The 21,148-nt window shown below is 42.9% G+C and overlaps 1 protein-coding gene and 1 long non-coding RNA gene across 2 annotated transcripts; both read right to left on the bottom strand.

Moving 5' to 3' along the window:
• Positions 1 to 1,629: 1,629 nt before the first annotated feature.
• CD164 (CD164 molecule) lies at positions 1,630 to 13,370 on the bottom strand. Its single transcript, XM_069805110.1, is given in 7 exon segments — positions 1,630 to 4,723; positions 5,683 to 5,763; positions 6,885 to 7,142; positions 9,139 to 9,210; positions 10,243 to 10,326; positions 13,104 to 13,245; positions 13,248 to 13,370. Coding segments are annotated over 7 exon segments (921 nt in total). The 3' UTR covers positions 1,630 to 4,562.
• Positions 13,371 to 15,325: 1,955 nt separating this feature from the next.
• LOC138689590 (uncharacterized) lies at positions 15,326 to 20,736 on the bottom strand. The gene is made up of 2 exons (XR_011328489.1): positions 18,015 to 20,736; positions 15,326 to 17,458 (listed from the first exon to the last, which is right to left on the bottom strand). It is a non-coding gene; the product is annotated as an uncharacterized lncRNA (long non-coding RNA).
• Between the last annotated feature and the right edge of the window lie 412 nt (positions 20,737 to 21,148).

Genomic DNA, 21,148 nt, shown 5'->3' with positions numbered 1-21,148 from the left:
CACGTCCTCCCTTCACAGACAATGCAGCACAGTACAGAAAGGCAAGGTTATCAGTCAAAACTGAAAGGCTTCCTTTTATTGTGGTAACCTCAGACTGTGGTGGTGCAAAGCACAGCTAAGTACTTAGAGCAAAAGCATTGGGTCTGGTGTTTGGGGTTTTCTTTGTTTAGTTTGGTTTTTTTAACTGCTTTCCTATTGCAGCTCCTGTGTAAAAATGTGTAAGTTTATCTGCATTTCTCTTGAATGGAAAAAAGCTTGCTTTTATAGCCTAGCCAAAAAAAGACTCAAAGCTGTCATTCAGTGATGTGTCAAATTGTATTGCAGCTTTTGATGAGCTGGAATACTAACCTATGTGCCTTTTAGCATCATCCAATTCCCTGGCTGTTTGATTATTCATGTTCACAAACAGCTCAGTAGTCTTGTTATAAATAACTAAGATCTAGAATTAAATTCAGGCAACCCTTAACAGCATTGCAATGGTTAAACACTGAGTAAAGGAACTCAAACTTCTGTTAGAAATGCTGCAGTATTTCAAGATGGAGGATTCCTTCACCATTACTGAAACAAGCTTTATTTCATTCAAGCTTGCTGCTATGCCAAAACAAGTTACAATAATGCTGTAGAATCAGTTATCAAATAACATGAGTTCTTTTTAAGGTATGCCTTGAATGAATGACAAGGTGACTGATAACTATCCAAGGTCAGCTGTCACTAGAGAAGACATCAAATGTAATTCTAGTACATTCCAGGAACCAGATACCGATTTGGAAGTATAACAACAATATCACCATGAAGCACTTATGTGCCACTGCAGCAGTAAAAAGGAAAGGGCTGTCTCTGGCTAATTACAGCTTCTTGATAAAATACTTCAAGAATTACTCACCTTACTTAATACAGCAAAATTCAATGATTTTTTGAATGCATGAATGCTGTACCTATAGAAGACTACCTTCAAAGAACAGCAGTAACACAAGACTGGTACTATAGGGATAAACAATCTTCCATAGGCTTTCAGTGCTGTATTGTAACAAAAACTTAATTCAGTCCTTGACTGCATGCAGCGAATGGATGATTTTCTTCACGGCACAGTACTTTTAAGCACATCAGGAAGTTCTGGCTGTCTTCTGTTTCCATAAAGCCTTTTCAGAAACCCTACTAAAGTTTTTGCAGTTTCCCATAATATGAGACTGAGTTATGTCAATACTAGCTAGTGACACATTCACACATCACTCACTACTCACAAAAGCATCAAGTTCATGATGTGAAACTGCTGAGATGATTACTTCACTTGGAGCTGGTTATCATTTTAGTCAGTCTGCAACTATAGCATTGCACACCCTCTGTTCTCTTGTTCAAGGATACTGACAGTTATTTCCTAGCAAATATCCTCCTCTTTCTCATGCAGTCAGGAAACAAATAAGGCTCAGAGCAGTATCTTTTTCATGCTGCACCATACAGTATTGACTTAGTGTTTGGTATTTAGGAAAGCTAACTTAACTCTTCAAACCTTTCATACTCCTGCTTTCCCTATAGTTTCTTAATTCCTATGGAAAACAGCTCTTACCTCCAGACAGTCAGCAGACAGTTCCCTCTGGGATTGCTCACATTAAAGAAAGTTTACAAGTAAAATTTCATTCAACAGATTTTTTATTTATCAATTTGGTTTTGCGATTACAACTGTTTCAGTTTTCTTCCACTGAAGACAAAATACAAACTTTTACAGCAACACTTGCAGAGAACATTCATAAGATAACAGCTTGATATTTGCACAAGTTGGCTTCAAGAAAAAGCCAGATAACTTGAAAAGTCACTACAGTTCAGTGCCTAAAACTGATTTAGGAGCAAATACAACTACAGATCTATGAGCTACCTTCCACTTCAAAACACAAGGCTGAGAAAAACTGCAAGTTGTTACTTCAGGTTTTCTGCTAGTACACAGCACACATCAGCCAATACCGCCATTTCACAAGGAAGTAATTACTTTCTATAGTGAGGCAGCCAAGCACATGGTGAAGATGTATAACCCAGCCTCCCCTCCCCCCAAACAACTGAAAGGGAAACAATCCGAGCCACAACTCTGTAAATTGTGGATTATACCTTGTTGGCAAGCCTAATGAGCAAGCAGTGCATAGTGCAGGCCTTCCAGAACATGACTAAATTGATATAGTACAAGCTTGAGTTTTTCAGATTGGCAGCTGTATATGTCAGAGATCCTGGGTTTCCTAAGGTCTCAGAAAGTAGCAAATGCTGGCACCAAGAAAAATTTAGTAACTAAGGCAAGGTATCCCTTCCACCCTTTTAAACAAAATTTGAGGCAAAAGATTAAGCAACTTTAAGGCACTTCAAAAATTATTTTTAGTTTGCTTTACCAGCATAGTTTATCAGCAACCTAAATCGGGATCAGCATAGCTCATGAATAAGCATTTTAGCAACATTTTACAGAGCAACAAATTTTCTTTGTGGCTATGTCTGCCATGCTATGACATGTTCTGTGGCACTTTTCTGCAAGTTTCCCAAAAGACAGCCCTTTGAGGCCAAAAAAATTATATACTAGGCATACAGTTTGCTTTGCTGAGCTGAAGGAGAACTTTGTCACACTTTAGAAGGGCGTTTTGCTCATTTCAAAGCACAGAATACAAGCTCATGGATATCTTTTTAAACAAATAAAGGTAATAAAATAGCTCTGAGATAGATAGGGAAAGGACAGATTAAGTGATTTCACAATAAGGCCAAGGATATACCATCTAACCCACACACATACTGTTGCTGGAAACTGGCTGCTCACTCCGCTGTTTCAATAAACCTGAGCTGATTGTCTTAGTTTTGTTTAGAAAACCAAATCCTAATGAACTCAAAGATACAGTACTGGTGAGTAACTAACTTCTGTATTTTGTAGCAATTTGAGTTTTCTATGCAGCGCAACAGAAACAATGCCATTCAAACTAGAAGAACGCAAGAAAGCAAACCTGTACACAAAGTTTCCAACTGAAGTGCACTTAATTTGCTTCATATTTAAGTTCCACTGCCATGACTATTATCTGCATTAATGCTATCATTTTGTATTGGGTGCCAAATTCCAGTCAAGTCAGAGCTAGTAAGACAGTACTACAGATTATCCTGAAATTGATGATCAAGGGATATCACCAAAAGCTACATATTATGTGCTACAACCACTTGATTTTATCTTTACTTCCATTTTTCCTGTGGGTTTATTTTCACAGGTGCTCAAGCCAATCTACATTGGAGATGACATACCTTTGATACTCATATCACATGGCTGACCCAGCCAAGGAAAAAAAAAAAAAATACTATTTAGCCAAATAGATTTCCTTAACCAGTTCACTGCAGGGTGACATAAACCTGATGCCATGAAGAGGGGAGGGAGAAAGAAACTACAGCAATCCTGACTAGGATCAAATTGGCAGATCCTCTGAACTACCCTTAACTGCTCCTTCAGCAAGCAGACATACAGGAGGGTAAAAAAGAAAACCACCACCCAACCATGAAATTAATTGCAACAAGTTTAAGAACCATTTGAATAAGAAAAACCTCAGGATTTCCCAAACACCAGTATTTCAAGTATAAATGTACATTGTTGCCTTTTTATACAGGGAGTGAACTGTATTTTATCACTAGTTTTATGGTTGGTCTTTGTAGGCCAGAACAAAAGGCAACTTAAAAGCTTCTGTCTGTAGCTGAACATTACTGTACCATGCTCCTTCACCCTCAAACAAGGTCAATAAGGGACAGTTACTTAGTGTGAGAAGTTTTTAAACTGGAATGCTCAAGTCACATGTATTCCATTCTCCTATATAAAGCTAGTACTTAGGAAAGAGTTTTATTATCTTTGAGATAGGTGGGATGCTTTTGCAGCCTACTGCTTTCTAGTCTTTTAAGGCACTAATCTTCATTTCTCCTTTAGAAGGACTACCCCTACATTCCTTCTCCACCCTCAACATTAATTGGAAAGGGCATAGGATTTCTGTTTGGAATGCAGTATTTTATCAGGCAACCTTTATTCTTGTGTAAAAAAATTTATGGGTTATGTTATTCTGTTAAGACATTATCTACTTCTACAATTTTGTTCATCTTTCTAGCAGCACACTGTAAGAGCCATAAGCTAGTATAAATGGTATTTCACTCCCTGAAGTCAGTCACCAATAATTCACATCTTGATAAAACTGAAGGGATACTGTATCAAATGTTGATTAAATTAGCCTTCACAATAAGTCATCATGAGATTGTCTATTCAAGACAGTGTTGCCACTGACTAAGAATCTCTGAACCTCTACATTTGGCATATCAAAAAAAGTCCCACAGCAGCAGCCACTAAAGGAAAATAAGACAGCCATTAGAACCCATGCAGCATATTGCAAGTAATCCTGTTGAAAAGATTCATATCATCTCTTGCCAAGTATAATGTTGCAAAAATATTCTTTGAAAGTCTTCTTCTAGAGATTTAAAGGATATTATGAACTGCTGTCTTCCATGAGCAACAGAAAATATTTTGGTTCAGTGAACTACAGGTGTTGGGCTGCTAGTCCATTATGAAGTGGCAGGTCCTAAAGTGTGTGATAGTTTCGGTCTTTCGACCTGCAGAACTTGTACAGAAAGAAAATAACTGCCTGCAGACCAAGAACAAGGACAATTCCACCTATGAAACTCGCAGCATCAAATGTAGATTTGCGTGGAGAAGGTGCAGGAGTCACAGTAGCATTTGTACCTGTTAAACACCACATTAGAGTTTGTGAGTGCACAAAGCTCACAAAAGTTTTACAGATTTTAGTATTGGCTTCCTTGTATTAAGATTACCCAAAACATCCAATAAGGAAACAAAAAATAATCAAAAGTAAAGACATATCAGCAGCTGCATTTAGATTAGTGATACTGAAATCCTGATTAAATACTGTTTGTACAAGGCTAGAGCTATTTATAGCCAAACTGCTCTGGACCTCAATACTGAGCAAGTTGCAGCTGGACTTTATTTGTACTTCAAAAAGCCAAAGCTTTCCTCCTTTACATAGAAGTGTATTATTGATATGCTCACATTCAAAATACATTTTCCAATCTCTGCTGCTTGCTCCAGTTTTTGCTTAAATTCAAATTAAATTCTTATCTTCCATCTACTGTACTTTACCCCAAGAGCTATGCTTAAAGAAATCAGCTGAAGCCAAAACACATTATCTGGAAGTAACAGCCATCTGCTGATGGCTAGTTTTAAAGAGCTTTACTTCATGAAAGCTTTTAATGAAATAGCATATTCAGGACTAGTGCTGAAATAAAATACTTCAGCTTATTCCCATCACTGTAGCTCAATTTATTTTTTTTTTTAATAGGCATCCCATTATTATGCTGCAAGTGAAAACCAAAATACCTTCTCCCAAAGATAAGCGAGTTAACAAGTGACTTCCAGCCACACTATTAAAAGCTGCCAGCTGATTTCATTTGACCAACACATTTCTGACTTGTAATATCTCACCAACTAGCTGTTTCTCAGGGTATTATCTTGCTACATACATACATCACCTCAACAAAATTAGACATGCCATGAAGTTAGAAGCGACAACAGCAGATATACTGATACTACTTTCATGTTGTCACTTATCTTTCAAGATAACACTTATAAAGCAACACTAATTTCTAAGTATTTTATGCTTTATTTATGCTAGTAGTAGCAGTTACCTGGAATACTGGTTGTTGTGGTAGCTGAAGTAATGGCAGTTGTAGGTAGAGGAGCATGTGTAGTTACATTGGTGATGTTAGCTGTTTGAGAGAAGACAGTATGTGCATACCATAAACTTCAAGAGCAAAGTTCACAAGCACTGAAGTTCTTATGTAAATGATTTGTCTTGTTTTGCTTAAACAAGGACAAGCTTTGACCTCAGACCACACCTCACACAATTTATATGTTCAGCTGCATGGCATTAAGCCAAGTTTCTGCAATAGGGATTTTTTTTTTTTTTTAAACTTGCATACTATCGTTAACCAAATATTTCAAGGTTCTCCACAGATCAGACAGTCATTCTTCCTTCAGACAAAACCACTTTTCTTTCAAGCACCAATATAAATGCTGGTATTTGAACAAGAATCAAGACAACTGAGAATCTGCATCAAGGCAAAGGACTTTTTCATTAAACAGCCCTTAGAACCAGTATTTACTGTACTAAAAAAGTACTTAATGTAGTACCTCTGGACAGGAGATAAACACAGGAAGTTTTGCTATACTCTTTCTCCCCTTGTGCCCAAAACACTAACTGTGAATGACATCACTGGAATAAGCAAACACTCACCTGTAGCTAGACTGTCTCCTAAAAGCCCTTCCATCAAGTCAGAACACTAGGTCTCTGACCACCCCCAGATTAGCATTACTAAAAATTAATCAGTATTCCACTATGTGCCTGGGACAAGTGCCAACATTTGTAGGTTTACTCAAAGCTAAACATCACCCTTCTGTACATTAGGCTGCCCTAAGCCTAATCAAGTACCAACTCGTTACCTCCCAGCTCCCTTAAGCAGGGGATGCTTTTAAAGATTTTTTTTTTTTTTTTTGAGAACTTCACTGTTAAGAAGGCAGCACACATAAGAACAGAAATTTTTGAATTGGGCAACAAAAAAACCCCCAAACTCATGATTAGTGGAAATGACTGATCTAATTCAAACAATTACCACTGAGCCAATTCTTAATTATATTGGAAAGAAGGATTTCCTCTGTTAGACTTTTATAAAATCCACTTCTTCCAAACCTTTGGACCATTTCTGTATTTCATACATCAGATGTTTAGTAGTCATGCTGCTACAGTGATCTACAGAAAAAGCCCTTGTCCTTTATTTTATTCACCGGTTCCTAGTTTACTGCCATTCTATGTTCAGGGGTACTATATTACCTATAGTAGTATGAGCTGTGGTAGCAGAACTGGCCGTGGTAGTATTGGAAGACGGTATGGTAGTATTGGAAGATGCTGTGGTAGTATTGGAAGACGGTGTGGTAGTATTGGAAGATGCTGTGGTAGTACTGGAAGACGGTGTGGTAGTATTGGAAGACGGTGTGGTAGTATTGGAAGACGGTGTGGTAGTATTGGAAGACGGTGTGGTAGTATTGGAAGACGGTGTGGTAGCACCGGAAAGAGGAACAACTGTAGGAGCTATGAAAGAATAAAGAGTTACATTAAAGAGATTAATGACAGTATTTAACTAAAAAAAACCCAAAACCAAAAAAACTCACAAAACAAAACAGTACAGCAGCAGGCTGAATTTTAGGGAATTCATATAGCACTGAGTTCTATTGTAGTTTTGGTTTGAAATTACAAAGCAGTTGAATGTTCAATCCACCACACTAACAGCAAAAGTTGCATGAGTGAATACATGAAAAACCTTGTCACAGGCAGCCCAATCAAGTCAGTGTTCAACTAGCAACTCAAGATTCCTCAAAGCAAACAGAACGGAGAAGAGTCCTATTGTACAAGCATAAACTGTGCATGCTTTACACAACAGGAAACTAGGTATTCCATTCTGCTTCCCAACCGCACTGCAACTTAAATTGAACCTGACCTATCAGGTTCAACTAGAAATCGGTGGTTAGACAGCTGAAGCAGTATGAGGGGAAAACCAAAACATCCTCAAGAATCTGAAAGTTTAGCTAAAGCTTTCTGTTCGGAGAGCTGTTGCTGGTTGTAGGTGCTCTCAGCTTCAGCATGTGCTGTAAAAAAAAAAACCAAACCAACAACTGTGAAGCCTTCTGCAACTTACTGTATTAACTGAGTTAATCACACAGACAGCTTATCTAAACTGTTGCTTAATCATACACTGATACATCAGCAGGCTTCCTGCTGAAATACCATTATATCCAGAAGCCTAAGGGTCATTTAAATGTGGTTGTTTACATCTTGAAACAATTCAGCATGGTGGGAAACCAGAGACGACTGTTTCTATAGAGAGGGGCTGGATATATCAGAATCTACATACTCTCAGGTCCTACTTGCATCAAGTCAGTTTAGGTCCACCTTTAACAATTTTTCCACGTCAATCCCTGAATGTAGTGCTGAGCCATGACACTGTAAGAGCGGATAAGGTATACGGGTTCTTCCACACCAACAAAGATCCTCTACTACAGGTGACAATTAAGTTTCCTTGACTATGCAGAAGCTAAAACACAACAACCTGATAATGTCACTACAAGTGTAACAGGAACAGATTGTAAAAATTCTACTCTCAGATATAGAACAAGGCATTGTCACAGCATGCTTGCTTTGGAAAGCACTAAAAATGGTACCATTAATACTCCTGATTAAGAGGTGATTGTTACAATTTTAGAAACAACACATAAGTCCAAGTCAAGCAGAATTATTTTGGACTGGCTGCCACCACCTCAAGATAGCCCATAACAGCATGGAAACTTCATCTCTGTTGGTGTGAGCCAGCCTCTACAGCAGCACTGTTAAACTCATCTAGACAAGAGTATTAAGAATTTTCATTTGCTGTTCTAGATCTTAAAACCAGAAAATCCTCTTTTAAAGTCCACTTCTCAGCTTTCAGAAAAACTAAAACTGGGGGGCTTTCACAAAAGTGAAATTCAAGATTTATCTAAATTATTCATATCCTGCAAATCTGCTTTGCACAGCAGGCACAAATTACTAAGACTGAAGCAGATACACAGCTGAGCATCCTCCCAGCATGAAGGATTTACCTTAAGCAGTTCTATAACCCAGACCCTGCACTTCAGGACTGCATGAAGAGCTGTGCTAGTTAACAATTAAAATTGGAAGGTTCATAAGGTTTTCCTGTTTACTGCATCTCACATGAAGCAATGGACTTAGGTGAATCTTGGATATGCTATATCTAATAGGAAATGTCACCCATTTTAATCTAAGAAACCAAGGCAGTAGCCAGAGACATGTGTCTAGTAAAACGCCAGGCTTCTTGAAACAGAAACAGTAAGCAGTTAACTGAATGCACAACAAAATTGTGTATTTTAGTATCGCATATCATACGTTTAAGCTGGAAGCAAAGGGTTTATTTACATACTTGCACATGCTTATGTAAATTGTAGAAGCATTATTAACAAAGGTCAGCAGATGAAGGAGTTATAAACACAACTGCTTCACATTAAACTATGTGAAAGCTAAGTATCTAAATACTTACAAGAACACTGTTCTTCAACTCTACAGTTGCTAGACTTCAAAAGTACTTCTGTTTCATTTACACACTTGTGTTCTGTCAGAAAAGAAGAGGCAAGAATATTTACAGCAGCAGAACTTTAAAGTGTTTGAGACATTGTCCTTAAATACTAATAAACTGTTCAAAGGACAAGCTAAACACCATCTTCTGGCCAGGGTAACATTAAAGCCACTTCAATATGCAGGACTTCAGTATTATATTAATAATTAGAAAAGTTTTAGTATTTTCTTTCACTACAGTTACTCTACCACTCATCAATACTTAGGCAGTACTTATACATGGCTATGCACCATTTTGCAGTAACAGTATAGCTTGCTATTTTTTCTTCATAGCCTATAAAATTAGACAGTGTTTCTACTATTTGTGGCATTTTTCAAGTTAAATATTTTGCATCTCTATGGTAGCATCATAAAAAAAACTGTCTTAAAAAAATTCTACATGCAAGCAAAACTTAGTTCTAGCTTTTCAAACAGGTCCTTGACCTTGAAATTGTTGAAGACATCAGTTTCTTATTCTCTGCCTGCACACCCTTCTCCCTTGACTCAGATTTCTCCCTCAAAGTTACATAGATCTCTTGGGTTTGCAGCACAAGCCTGTCGGTCAGACAACAGACAACACATGCAGAATTCAGAAAAAAGAGCTTCTTGAAGGACACTCTTGTACTGGACAAGTTACATCCAAAATTCTTTTCATTAGCTTTTCATTAGGTTCCCTGACTGAAGCACCGGGATGTGCCTGCATGTCAGAATCCACTCACAACTCCTTAACAGCAAACACAAACGACTAGTTTGTTCTAAAAACATTCTGAACCATTTGGAAAACATTAGCTTATCAACAGCAGAGATTTAAATCAGAAGCCTTAAAAATCTGGGATTATCTTGAACATGTTCAGCTGTCTCCACATAAGAATTTGAAAAGCTTAACAACAGATATGAGTTAATACTTCATTAGGTTATCAAACAGAACAGTATATTTGTGTAATGAACATTAATATAGATGAAGTAGGTCTAGTTGAGTTTAAGGTTCTGCATGGCATAGTAAGGATCTGCACTGTGTAGTCTTCCTTACTTTCACATCTGATCCACTTGCAGCCTGCTACATTTGTGTCATTACCAATACACGAACTGCAGTTAGAAAGCTTTTCACAGATGCCTAAAAAACACAGAAATGCATTGATTAGGACAAAATTACCACTGTCAAAAGAGCAACTTCACCCACAGAAACAACTCTTAGATCCATGACTTCCCATATGTACATCTCCTGGGTTAAGGCACAATCCTTCCCACTGAACTAACTACAACTGAACACTGCAACTTAGTAATGCATTTGACCAGACACAAATACATTTCCCTCCAGACACTACCCATACTCCGAAACCAGACCCCACACGTACACCAAGATTTTGCCTCATGCAACCTCTCACTAAACAGATAAGAGGATACGCTACTCTAGTGAAGTTACCAAAGTTCACCAAAATAATTTTGCAGAAGTTCACCGAAGCCTCAGATGGTAAGAGCCTTGATCCTTTTGATTACATTTTTCCTTTAGGTAGTACAGGCAGCTATAAATAACCCTACAGTAGAAAGCAACCAGAGTATGGTAAATAAAAGACAAGAACCTAGAGGACTTCATATACAAATGCATATAAAGGAGAGCATAAAGTAAGTCAACCTATTCATATTTTGATCACAGCAGAAGCCAGTAACCTAACCAGTCCAGCTGCTTTTTTATGTCAATCTCAGTCAAACATTGTTGCCTTAAAACCACAATGACAATACATCCACTATCTGGATCAAGTAAGATCTCCTAATCTACAATTTTACTGCATTAGTTTTAATTAAGACTTACTCATACAGCCATCATGCTCAGAAAACCCACATACCACCCACAACTCCTTACGGTGCATACCCTCCAGCACACTTCACATCATATCCACCTACTCCAGGCACCTTTGGGTGACCTTTTACTTTGCTCTGCTCCCTAGTGAGGGTATCGCTGCTATTCACAGATCTTTGGCAACCAGCATGGTAATTTATACCTCAGGATAACAACTACAAATACATGAACTAACTTCAGTATTCTCATAATTTGAATTAAACCTGAACCCACCTGGCCTTTCTCTTGGTTATGGTAGGATCAGGCTAGAAATACTGGCACTATTTCTTCACTTTCAAGAAACGTAAAAAGATATGAAAACACCTTTGTCGGTTTGCATCAGTGAGGTATGCAACAGACTTGCCCTGTTTGCTTCAGAAATAAGGCACTTAAACCACTTCAAGAGCTATATGACAGTTTCTGGATAACAGATTTCAGGAAAAAAAAAAGTAATTTATTATTATCAGTATACATCTGAAGAACAATCACAGCACGCAGAACATTCACTTCTGACAAATGAACAACGTTCACTTTTATAAATTCCTCACTGGTACATAGAAAATTCAGCACAGTACATCTGTGGAGACAGGAAGACAGTTAGTGCAGCCAGCTAATACCAGGTGCACTAGGACTATCAAACTTTCAAAACAGCTTTCCCAAACTAGCATGGGGGAAGAACAGATTTACAAGAATAAAGGATCAGGAAAGTTTTATCACAGCAAAAGGTTTCAAGAATGAGCTGTTAACTTCAGAATCAGCAGCGGGGTGTCAGATGTTCTCCCAATGCTACTCCTGCTGTGAAAGGCTCACTTAGGATCTTTATATGGGATAACAGCAAGCTCCCCAGCTCTCCCTGTCAGCAGATGCCTGCTCTTTACTGAAAAAGTGCCTCTGGTACCATGAACTCAGCTCTTAAGTGTAGGCAAGCTCATGTTTGCTCCCAAGATAAAAACCTGTCTGTTGTACTGGCTCTTACATAGGGTAAATCCGGATACTCCCCTTACACTTGAGGGGGAGACCTAGAAACACTAACAGAGGCATGTCCTGCTGGACCAACACTGCCCTCTCCCTCTGCACCGGAGAGGTTGTTAATCTCTGGCTCTTGGCAGTCCTCAAGCAGTTCGCAGTTCCGATAGGGTGCCCGATATTGGCCTACATCACGTCCTCGGTGGTAGGGCTGAAGAGGAAATCTAGAAGGGCTGAAGCAGAGGTTACTGGACGGCTTCACACTTAAGTGCACCCAGTGCCATTACGCAATGCGGCCAGAGAACACTAAGCTACTTCCAAACCAACTTCTTTCCTTAGCTTTTTGGAGCATGTGGCACATTTTGTGGTTCTTGGCCACGTAAACACTTTAGCAAACAGCTCAGAGCCAGAAAGATTAGACGAGCCCACAGGACAAATAACGAGGCTATCATCAGGACAGCAAACAACCGGCAGCGGTGACAGAACACTGCTGGCGCACCTAACCTGTACTAAGTTCGCAAGAAACGAACGCGCCGCGGACGTTTTACCGGACACAAAGCCCCCCGCTGCTAGTCATTTGCTGCATACGGGGGGGGGTCGGATACCGGAGGCGGTGTGAAACCGCGCTACCGTATTTCACACCGAACGCTCCGCAGCGAGGGGAAAACCGAAAGCGAGTAAGAAAGGAGCCAGAGAGAAGCGGGGCGAGGAGCTCGGCGGGCTGCGGCCGAGGCGCTGAGGGCGATCGGCGGCGGCGCTGCCGCCTCGCGGAAGCGGCCGAGCTGTGAGGGAACGCAGGGCGGATCCCCCGCCGGGCGGCCGGATCCCCCGCCGGGCGGCCGGTACCGCCGGGCTCGGCTCTGCTCCCCTCCCCGGTCCCGGCAGAACGGAGGGCCGGTCGGTCGGAGGGTCGGTCGGCCGCCCGGACCGAGCTCGGTGCGCGGAGCCCGCCCCGTTCCCCCCCCCACCCCACCCTACCCTCATAACGCCGGACAACGGGCGGGGCGCGAGCGCGGGAGGGGGAGGGGCTGCCCCGTCAGCAACTGAGGGGAGTTGGGGGTGGGGGGTGTTTGTCACGAGGCACTCACCAACGGTCGCGGCGCCGCTACCGGCCCCGGCGGCCAGCCCGCAGAGGCAGGCCAAGCAGAGAGCGGTCAGGGGGAGCGCGGCTGTCCGGCCCATGGCGGCGGTGAGGCGAGGAGTGAGCGGATCCCGCTCGTCGGCACGGCGCTTCCCTTCGCTCCGCTCCGCCTGACTCCGCGAACCCTCTTGAGCGCCGTCGCCCCGCCCCCGGCGTCAACGTGAGCGGCGGCGCCGCCTCGCTGGCCCCGCCCCCTCCCCCGCGGCTGGCTCATGGAACGGTCCCCACCGCGGCGCGGCCTTGCTTCCCCACGTGACCCCGCCGCCCCGAGGGAAGCGTTTCCCGCGCCTCACCCGCTGCCCGACCGCCTCCCTACCCCCGCGGAGGCCCCGCCCCCCGGTGCGTCCGCAGCCCGGCGGCCGCTCATTGGCTGCGGGCGAGGCGGAGGGCGGCCGCTCATTGGCTGCGGGCGAGGCGGAGGGCGGGGACGGGGCGCGGCGGGCCTCCCTCCCCCCAGGCTGCCGGTCTGTGAGGGGAGGAGCGGGGGAGGGGCGGCTGGCGGCCATTGCTCTCTCCCGCTCCCCCGGGAGGGCGAACGGTCGCTTGTGGGGGATCGAACCGAGCGGCGGACAACGACACCGTCCCACCCGGCAGACCGTAGCCGCCCCGGGAGGGCCGGCCGCGGCGTGGCGCTTCTCCCTCCCCTGCGGGACGGCCGCCGGCAATGGCGGCCCGCGCCCCGCGGCCGCTCCGACGGCGGGGGTGAGGGCGGGATGAGGCCGAGGTTGCTCATGGCCATGGGGTTTGCGGTTGTCCGTGTTGCCCGGGCCTGGGCTGCACTGGGCTGGGAGATGCCGGGGACCAGCTGCTCGCCGCTGGGTAGCCCGCCCTTGGCTCGCAGATCGTGGTCTGAGGTGCTGCGACTCTCCCTGAAGTTGCTGAGGCAGAGCTGCTCCCGCCTTGTTGCTCTGCTCTCACGGCACCCCGGGCACCAGCTCTTGGGCCCCCGCCAAGCTCCATTTTTTTTTTTTTTGCGGTGGGTTTCTCTAGCAGAGCGGTTGCCCACTGGTGTGAGGTTCGCCTCTTCCCACCTCTCCTTTTTCTACCCTGAAAGAACTTAGCCAATAATACATAATAGTAGTTTAGATAAGTATTACTCAGTAATAATCACACACGAAGCTTACCAGTCTGCATGCGACACTTGCAAATTGTTGTCCAGCTGTCCTCCAGTCAGTGCTAATGGCATCACTGGGGGAACAACACACTAGGAGTTTGGGTAGGTCCACAATAAAACGTCTGTATTATTAGAAGGGAAGCGTGGTAAAAATTCTAACCCTTATCTTCACTATCGTCACCTCCAGCTGCACTGTAGAGAGCACCTGGAGAAGGATGTTTGGTCATCCCATCACTTGTTTTGGTGGACTTGGCAGTGTTATGTTTGCGGTTGGACTCAATGATCTTAAAGGTCTTTTCCAACCTAAATGATTGTATTCCCTCCTGACCACTGGGGAGAGTTCCCCCTCTGCCTCTCATATTCCCTGTCTCTCTCTGTCCTTTGTTTTTCCCTAAGGCAGCTTGAGTTAATGTGTATCACCAACAGCAGACTCTGCAAATAAAAATTTGTTTGTGTATATCTGCCTCAACGTTTTGTGCAATGCCAACACAGGCAAACGTTGGGAAACCAAGACAAACATTCATGCCTGCTTGTAATGAAGGAGAGCCAAGCTAGAGCTATAAAGCAAATTTTAGTATGGTTGTGATTTGAGAAAGGCGCCATCAGAATGAAAGGACAGATGAAAGAGAAGAGTTATCATCAGGAAAATTCTCCCGTTTCTCCTAAGTGTGAGCTGGACTTGGGCAGTAAAGAGGAAACCACCAAATAAATCCCCAGCTTAATCCTCCATTTTACTTTCTTTCCTGAAGGTGTTTTAGTGCCAAGAGCCAAGAGACCAATAAAAATTCAGAAACTTTAAGGCAAGCTACCTATCATGACTACTGTGTGAGCTCCGGAAAGGTCTGTAGGACTGTTGGTAATACATAATTTGGGTATAGAGCTTTCTGACAAGCTTCTGTACCATCACATATTGTGGTGCTTCTGCTAGTGGGCAGGATTGCTAATGCTTTGCCTTCCTGCAAAGAAGTCTTAGAGTGAAAATTTTAAAAGGGCTGCAAAGAAAACAGCAGAGAATCAATTTCGCGATATGAACAGGAACTGCGTAGCAGCTGCAGTGAAATGACCAAACACGTTTTATTGGATGTAAATGTCAGTGACATCCGAATTTAGTTCTGAAAAGTGATAAGGTGACTGAAGTCACGCACTTACTTTAGTTATCTTTCATTCTGCATTCTACTTTTTACCATAGGTCAGTTGTTCCTGCAGTACGATTAAAGTTGCTGGCTTTTTAATGAGAAGAAGTGATTTTCATATTCATTTTTAAAATACTGTGTTTCTGTTCTAACTTTGAATAAGCAGCATGTAAAATAAATTGAAGAGCAGCATAAATAGATATTGCAACGTAATGGAAACTACAGTGAGCATTGAATATGGGAGTTTCCTATGGCTTCCACTCATCCCTCCTGGCCATGCCTGCAGAGATTTTTATTCTGGGAGAAGGGTCTCCTACTGGGATCAGGGCTTGATTCCCAGGATCTCTTGTGATTTCACCAAACATGTGCCATTATTTGAACTCAGGTTTTCCTTTTTGCAGTTCTTGTGGGTTATGATATTAAATATATCTTCAGCAGTTATCGTAGTGTTTTATGAGGGATGCAGTGGCAGTTCAGTTGATGTGCTGGACACATGAAGCATCATTGTTGCTGCAATCTGCATTTTGTGGGGGCTATATACTAAAAATCTCTCCTTTTGAGAAGGAAAACAAATAGGACATATGTTAAATGTGACTGATAAAAGACAAGACTCTAATCAGTGTGTGTGTGTGTATATATATATATATGGAAAAATGTGGAGAAAATGAAGTACGTAACAAAACAACTAAGATTACCAGCAGGGCAAGAACTACAGCTACAGCACATCTCCACAAGCAAGTGAAAACATGTCTATCATGTAACCCTGGGGGCTGGTGGGAATCCAACTGAATGATAAATGTGGTTTGTGTGTTTTTTCTTAAAGTCAGCATCTTGGGACTTTGTTGTAGCATACAGTCAGCAGGATCATGGCAGTCTGGGTTATTGTTGTTGGATTTAAAGTATCACATTCATCACTGTATTCATTTTTCATTGCACTGTTATATACTTAGTGGTTAGTAAGGCATTTACCTCTGGTTTGAATCTATAAGGAATTCCAAGCACCACATTACTGGAAATCTATGTAAAGTCCTTGGCAAAAATGGGTAAAACCTCAGGGTCTGCAGATGTCCATTTTAAGGAAGCACATCTTAAATGTAGTGAATGCCCAAGATTCACAGCAGACTGCGTTGTATCAATTGGTGCTTGGCAAGATGTGATAACAGGGCTTTTGAAGAGGTTCCAGAGGAGCGTACCGCAGTTTGGGGTGGTAACAATAAATGAAAAAAAATAATTTAGTAGATAAGCTGAAGGAAACATATATTTAGTTCAATTTGTAAACATTTGTTCTCATTTCCAAATTGTCATTTCACCTGTGTGGAAAGAGAAGTGTGTGTGAAGTGTAAATACATAGTGGGTGTTTTAACAAGGAAACTACACCATCCAAAGAGGTTTGGGGTATTTCATACCATTACATAACGATGCATTATTGGATTCTAGTGCCATTTGCCGCCTTTGTAATCGTTCAGAAATAATGCATCGACTCCTGTGCTCAGAGCTTCGTAACCTTAGTTAATCCTTGCGTTTGTGAGACAGGTACGGTAGTAAATCCCGCTGTAGAGGTGGGGCTGGATGCGGCCCCAAGGCACATACGGGGTTGTGCGTGCCGTGCTGTATGACACCTAGGTGTGCATTTAAGGTGCCTGCGTGTCTGTCCCCAGCAGAAGTTCTGGGTGAGGACATGGGCACCCGCCCCGTACAACGCGCTTGCCTGAGGCAAGCAAGGCAGACCTGTGCCTGGTGTCCCCTCACACGTGCTGTGGTACAGGCACTTGCTCAGCCCCACCGGGACTGGGGGGAAAGGCTGCTTTTAGCATAAGGAACAGGTAAAAATATATATGCAGAGTGGTAGTGAGGATGTAATAATGCTACAAGATTTTTCTTAGCTGTGTTAGAGATAGTGGTACAGGCCAATGCTTTTAGCCTAAGGCAAGCCAAAGAGAGATGTCCTGAGACGAAGAATGGAAGGCAACAGGTAGAGGTGGGATGAGGCAGAAGGAACAAACATTTCGCCTGCACAGCTGGGACCAACGACAGAACGAGGTCAGGCTGGTTTAGCTAACCAAAGAAAAATAAGACTAATGGTTAGACGGAGTCTTCCTTCAACAGCACATCTATTTACCGTATTTGTAACGTGCATTTTTCTGTTGGCAATGGTGTAATACAGCAGCGGGCTCCGGCCAGCGTCAGGGCTGGAGCATGCCCCTTGCTCCTGGGAGTTTAGCTGTGTGCTCAAGGCTGGCTGGCTGATAGAAGATGCCTTGGCCAGCCTGGGGGCTTTTCAAGAGAAGGAACCTCAGCAGGAGCTCCCCAACATTTTCTCGGTAGATGCTTTTAGGCTGAGGCGCTTGCATCTGGCCCCTGCCTGAGCTGCAACCCCACGGGTGTTGCAGCCCTGCCCGTGCCTGGCCTTGGGCCCCACTGACCCGGCCTCCGGCTCTCACTGCACCCTGATGACCCGGACCGGTGCTTCTTCTCTCACAGCATCGGAGGTACGGGCACGATTGAGCTCTGTTGAGCTGGCCACCCATTACTGCTTCTTAACATCCTAAACCTTATCAGAATTACAGTATCAAGATTCTTTCTATTATGTTTGTAAAATCATTCCACTTACCCGCTTGCTTCATGCAATAGCTGTATCACATCATTCCGATCCATTTGATATGCTGCATAGTTGATATTTTCAGTAAAGTTCTTTCAAAACCAGCCCTTTGGAGTATCTTTTTTCTCCCTGGAATTGGTGGCAGGAACTCCTTTGTCTCTGACTTATGGCTGGGGGTCAACAGTGGTGTAGTTAAGTGTATCCCAAACAATCAGTATATGAAGGACAACAGCAGAGAGCTGTAGCCATCACAGTCTAAAAAGGAAAGTGAGGCTGGTCTGTAGGAAGACGAAATATGTTGTCTAAGACCCACCTGATGCATTAAAATTAACATATACTTCAGCGATCCCAGGGTGTCCCCAGATCAGTGTGGAGCACCTACAGAGCTGAGGAGCCACACTTCCAATTTACTGTCCTTAGCAGCCCTCCTGGGTCAGATTCAGAAACCCTCTGGCCTCAGGTTAGGTGAACTACATTGTAGTTAATGACTTCATCCTCCAACTTTCATCTGATCAGTACTTGAATTAGTAAGGGGTAGTGATTGGAGCCTACTGTCCATGGTTTATTAGCACACTGTCCTTGCAGTGTTAACACATACGCCTGTATGAAGAAAATAACTTTTTATGTAGCCTGAGGGCTTCTTTCATCACTTTTCATTTAGAGCAGTTTCTGAGAGAGTGTTTTGCTGGAGTAAGAAGAGCAGCATAAAACTAATAAAGCAAAACTTGGAAGATAGATACCAATTTTTCTTACAACAGTGACACATTACATAAATAAACCACTGTGTAATCCAGTAAGATAATAGTTTTCTCAGGATGCAGGTTGCTGCCATCTGCCCTTTATAGAAGGGAGTTTTTTTATATGGTTGCTGGGAAGGGAACTTCTCCAAAACCAGCAGTTGGCAATGGAAGTCTTCACCTCCCCAACTGCAGACCGCCCCTGAATTTCCCAGCTTTTTGGAGACGCCGTGGCTCGTTTCTGGACTTGTGTGTTCTCTGGATGCTTGCACACATCACTTCTCTGGTCTGGCTCTCTCAGAGGAGGCAATGCATTCCTAGTGACTTGATCGGAGATGTAAGTTACGGTAGAAAATATGGCACAAAACATCATTTTAGATTGAGGTTAAGAAGATTCTTCCTTGCCTGTTTCGTTGTTCATCGCCTTGGGCTCCTTAAGCATATCCAGCTTGCAGGCATTGGGGACTCAGGGTTGAAAAGCACACTCTTTCTTTTAGGTGACCTCCTTAATACCGGATGAAAGATTTTACCACACTTTTTCTGGCAGAGTGGCCTGTCGTGACCAATGCAAATACAGTAATTGTGGCTTGCCTGAAAGATCATTATGCCCGAAATTCAAAATATTTCCTGATTGTACTCTCCTCATTATAACGTTTTCCATCTGGTGTAACTTCAACCAGTTGTCCCCTGCCCAGTGACCCTGCGTGGCTCTCCTAGATCCCGAGCGTACAACACCCTGTATGTCGTACATCCAGCCATCATACGTGTTACCAGGTCTGCGACTTTTGGCACAGGATCAGCTTTCTGATACTTGATCAGGCATTTGTCTGCCCTGAGGGATCCTGAACACTGCCCATTGCCAGAGCGTGAGTTTCTGTGTTCTCACTGCTGCTCAGACCAGGTTGTTTGGACTCAAAGCACACGCTGTGCTCTGGCTCGGTCCCTCGTGGGGACACTGGGGACACCGGGGTGCAGCCACGCTACAGAGCAGAACTGCTGTGGGTGACCAAGCCAACAGCAAATAATAAAATCAATTAACCGGTCTTTTAGCATTTAACTGGTCTATAGCTTATGAAAAGTATTTGTCAGGAAATGTGTTATTTTATGAAGAAAATACAGCACTGTATTTTCATCTTTGACCCAGAACTGTGAAGTGAAAATAATTGCTCTCTAGGCAGTTCAATTGATTTGAAATGTTCTTACAGAAGACTTCCTATATAGTAGTCTATGTATAGATTGCAGAATGCTTTAGAAAATAGAAGGATAAAATGTGTTAAAGGCTCCTTAGCTAGCTACAGATACGTAAAGGTATTTTAGGTTAAAGAATCTTTTTGGTTTGTACCATAAGTAAAGAAAAACTTAAATTCCCTTGCTAAAATTAAGACGATCTCTATACTCACTCAGAGCATGTGGAGATCACTCCAGGTCTATGCCCGCTTCAGGCGTTCAGCTAAACATTTGCTGATTTGTTAAATTCATTCCCATTTAGCAAATAAACTTACGATCATTACTTCTCATTAAATCCGTGGGCTTAAGCTCGGACAAAATTAGGTCTTTCCTAATACTCGTCTAATTCAGCCTTTCCCACCTTACAGCGATGCTGTTTTGTGGGGTTTAGCGGCTCATGCGGTGAGCCGAGGAGCAAAGGTCGCTCGGCGCAGAGCTCCTGGCAGCGCTGGAAATAGAGGCTGTACACGGAGGGTGTCCGTCCAGCCCTGGCACAGCAGGGCTGGTTTAGCCCTGGATATGCATCCAAGCCCAACGAACCAATGCTCTTTCCTTTGAACTTCCAGTGCACTTGGTTATGGCCTCTCTTTCCAGGCTGCATTTTGATCTTCCACACATCTTCTCTTCTTTTAATGCGTACCTGCTATCTTCTGCTGAAACCATCCATACCCAAGCTCTGCACTGTACGTCAGAGAGATCTTGCGTGTAAAAAATCACTGACGCTAGCAATCATTGTGTGTTATATATTTGCATCCACATGTAACCTTAAAATTTCCTGTTTTGCACTAAATGTATAAACAATATTTTTCTCTGTTTTAGTGGCAATAGTCACATTTTTGTTATTTGAGACCACCTGCCAAAAATAATTACTTAAAGCTTATGCCTGCTCTAGCATTTCCTGGTTTTAGCCTGATGCAGCCCAACCTGATTTCTAGGGCATTACTTTTAGTTTACGGTAGTCAGTGCAGGATCAAATGTGTGGCATTCAGAGAGGCTGCAGTCCTCCAAACATATTTTTTCCTCCTTCCCTCCGAGATGTCTGAGTTACCATATGCAGACTACATCTGGTATCTGAGCTATATGGGGCAAACCTGGCAGGGCAATTGTGCTGTGGAGGTTGTGGTAGAGGCAGAATTTAGCCAGGAACAGTTAGCTTTATCCCTATAGGTGTGTATCCATCCG

Source organism: Haliaeetus albicilla, chromosome 17 (genome assembly GCF_947461875.1).
Source record: "Haliaeetus albicilla chromosome 17, bHalAlb1.1, whole genome shotgun sequence".
Classification (NCBI taxonomy): domain Eukaryota; kingdom Metazoa; phylum Chordata; class Aves; order Accipitriformes; family Accipitridae; genus Haliaeetus; species Haliaeetus albicilla.
This window is presented reverse-complemented; position numbering and strand designations above follow the sequence as displayed.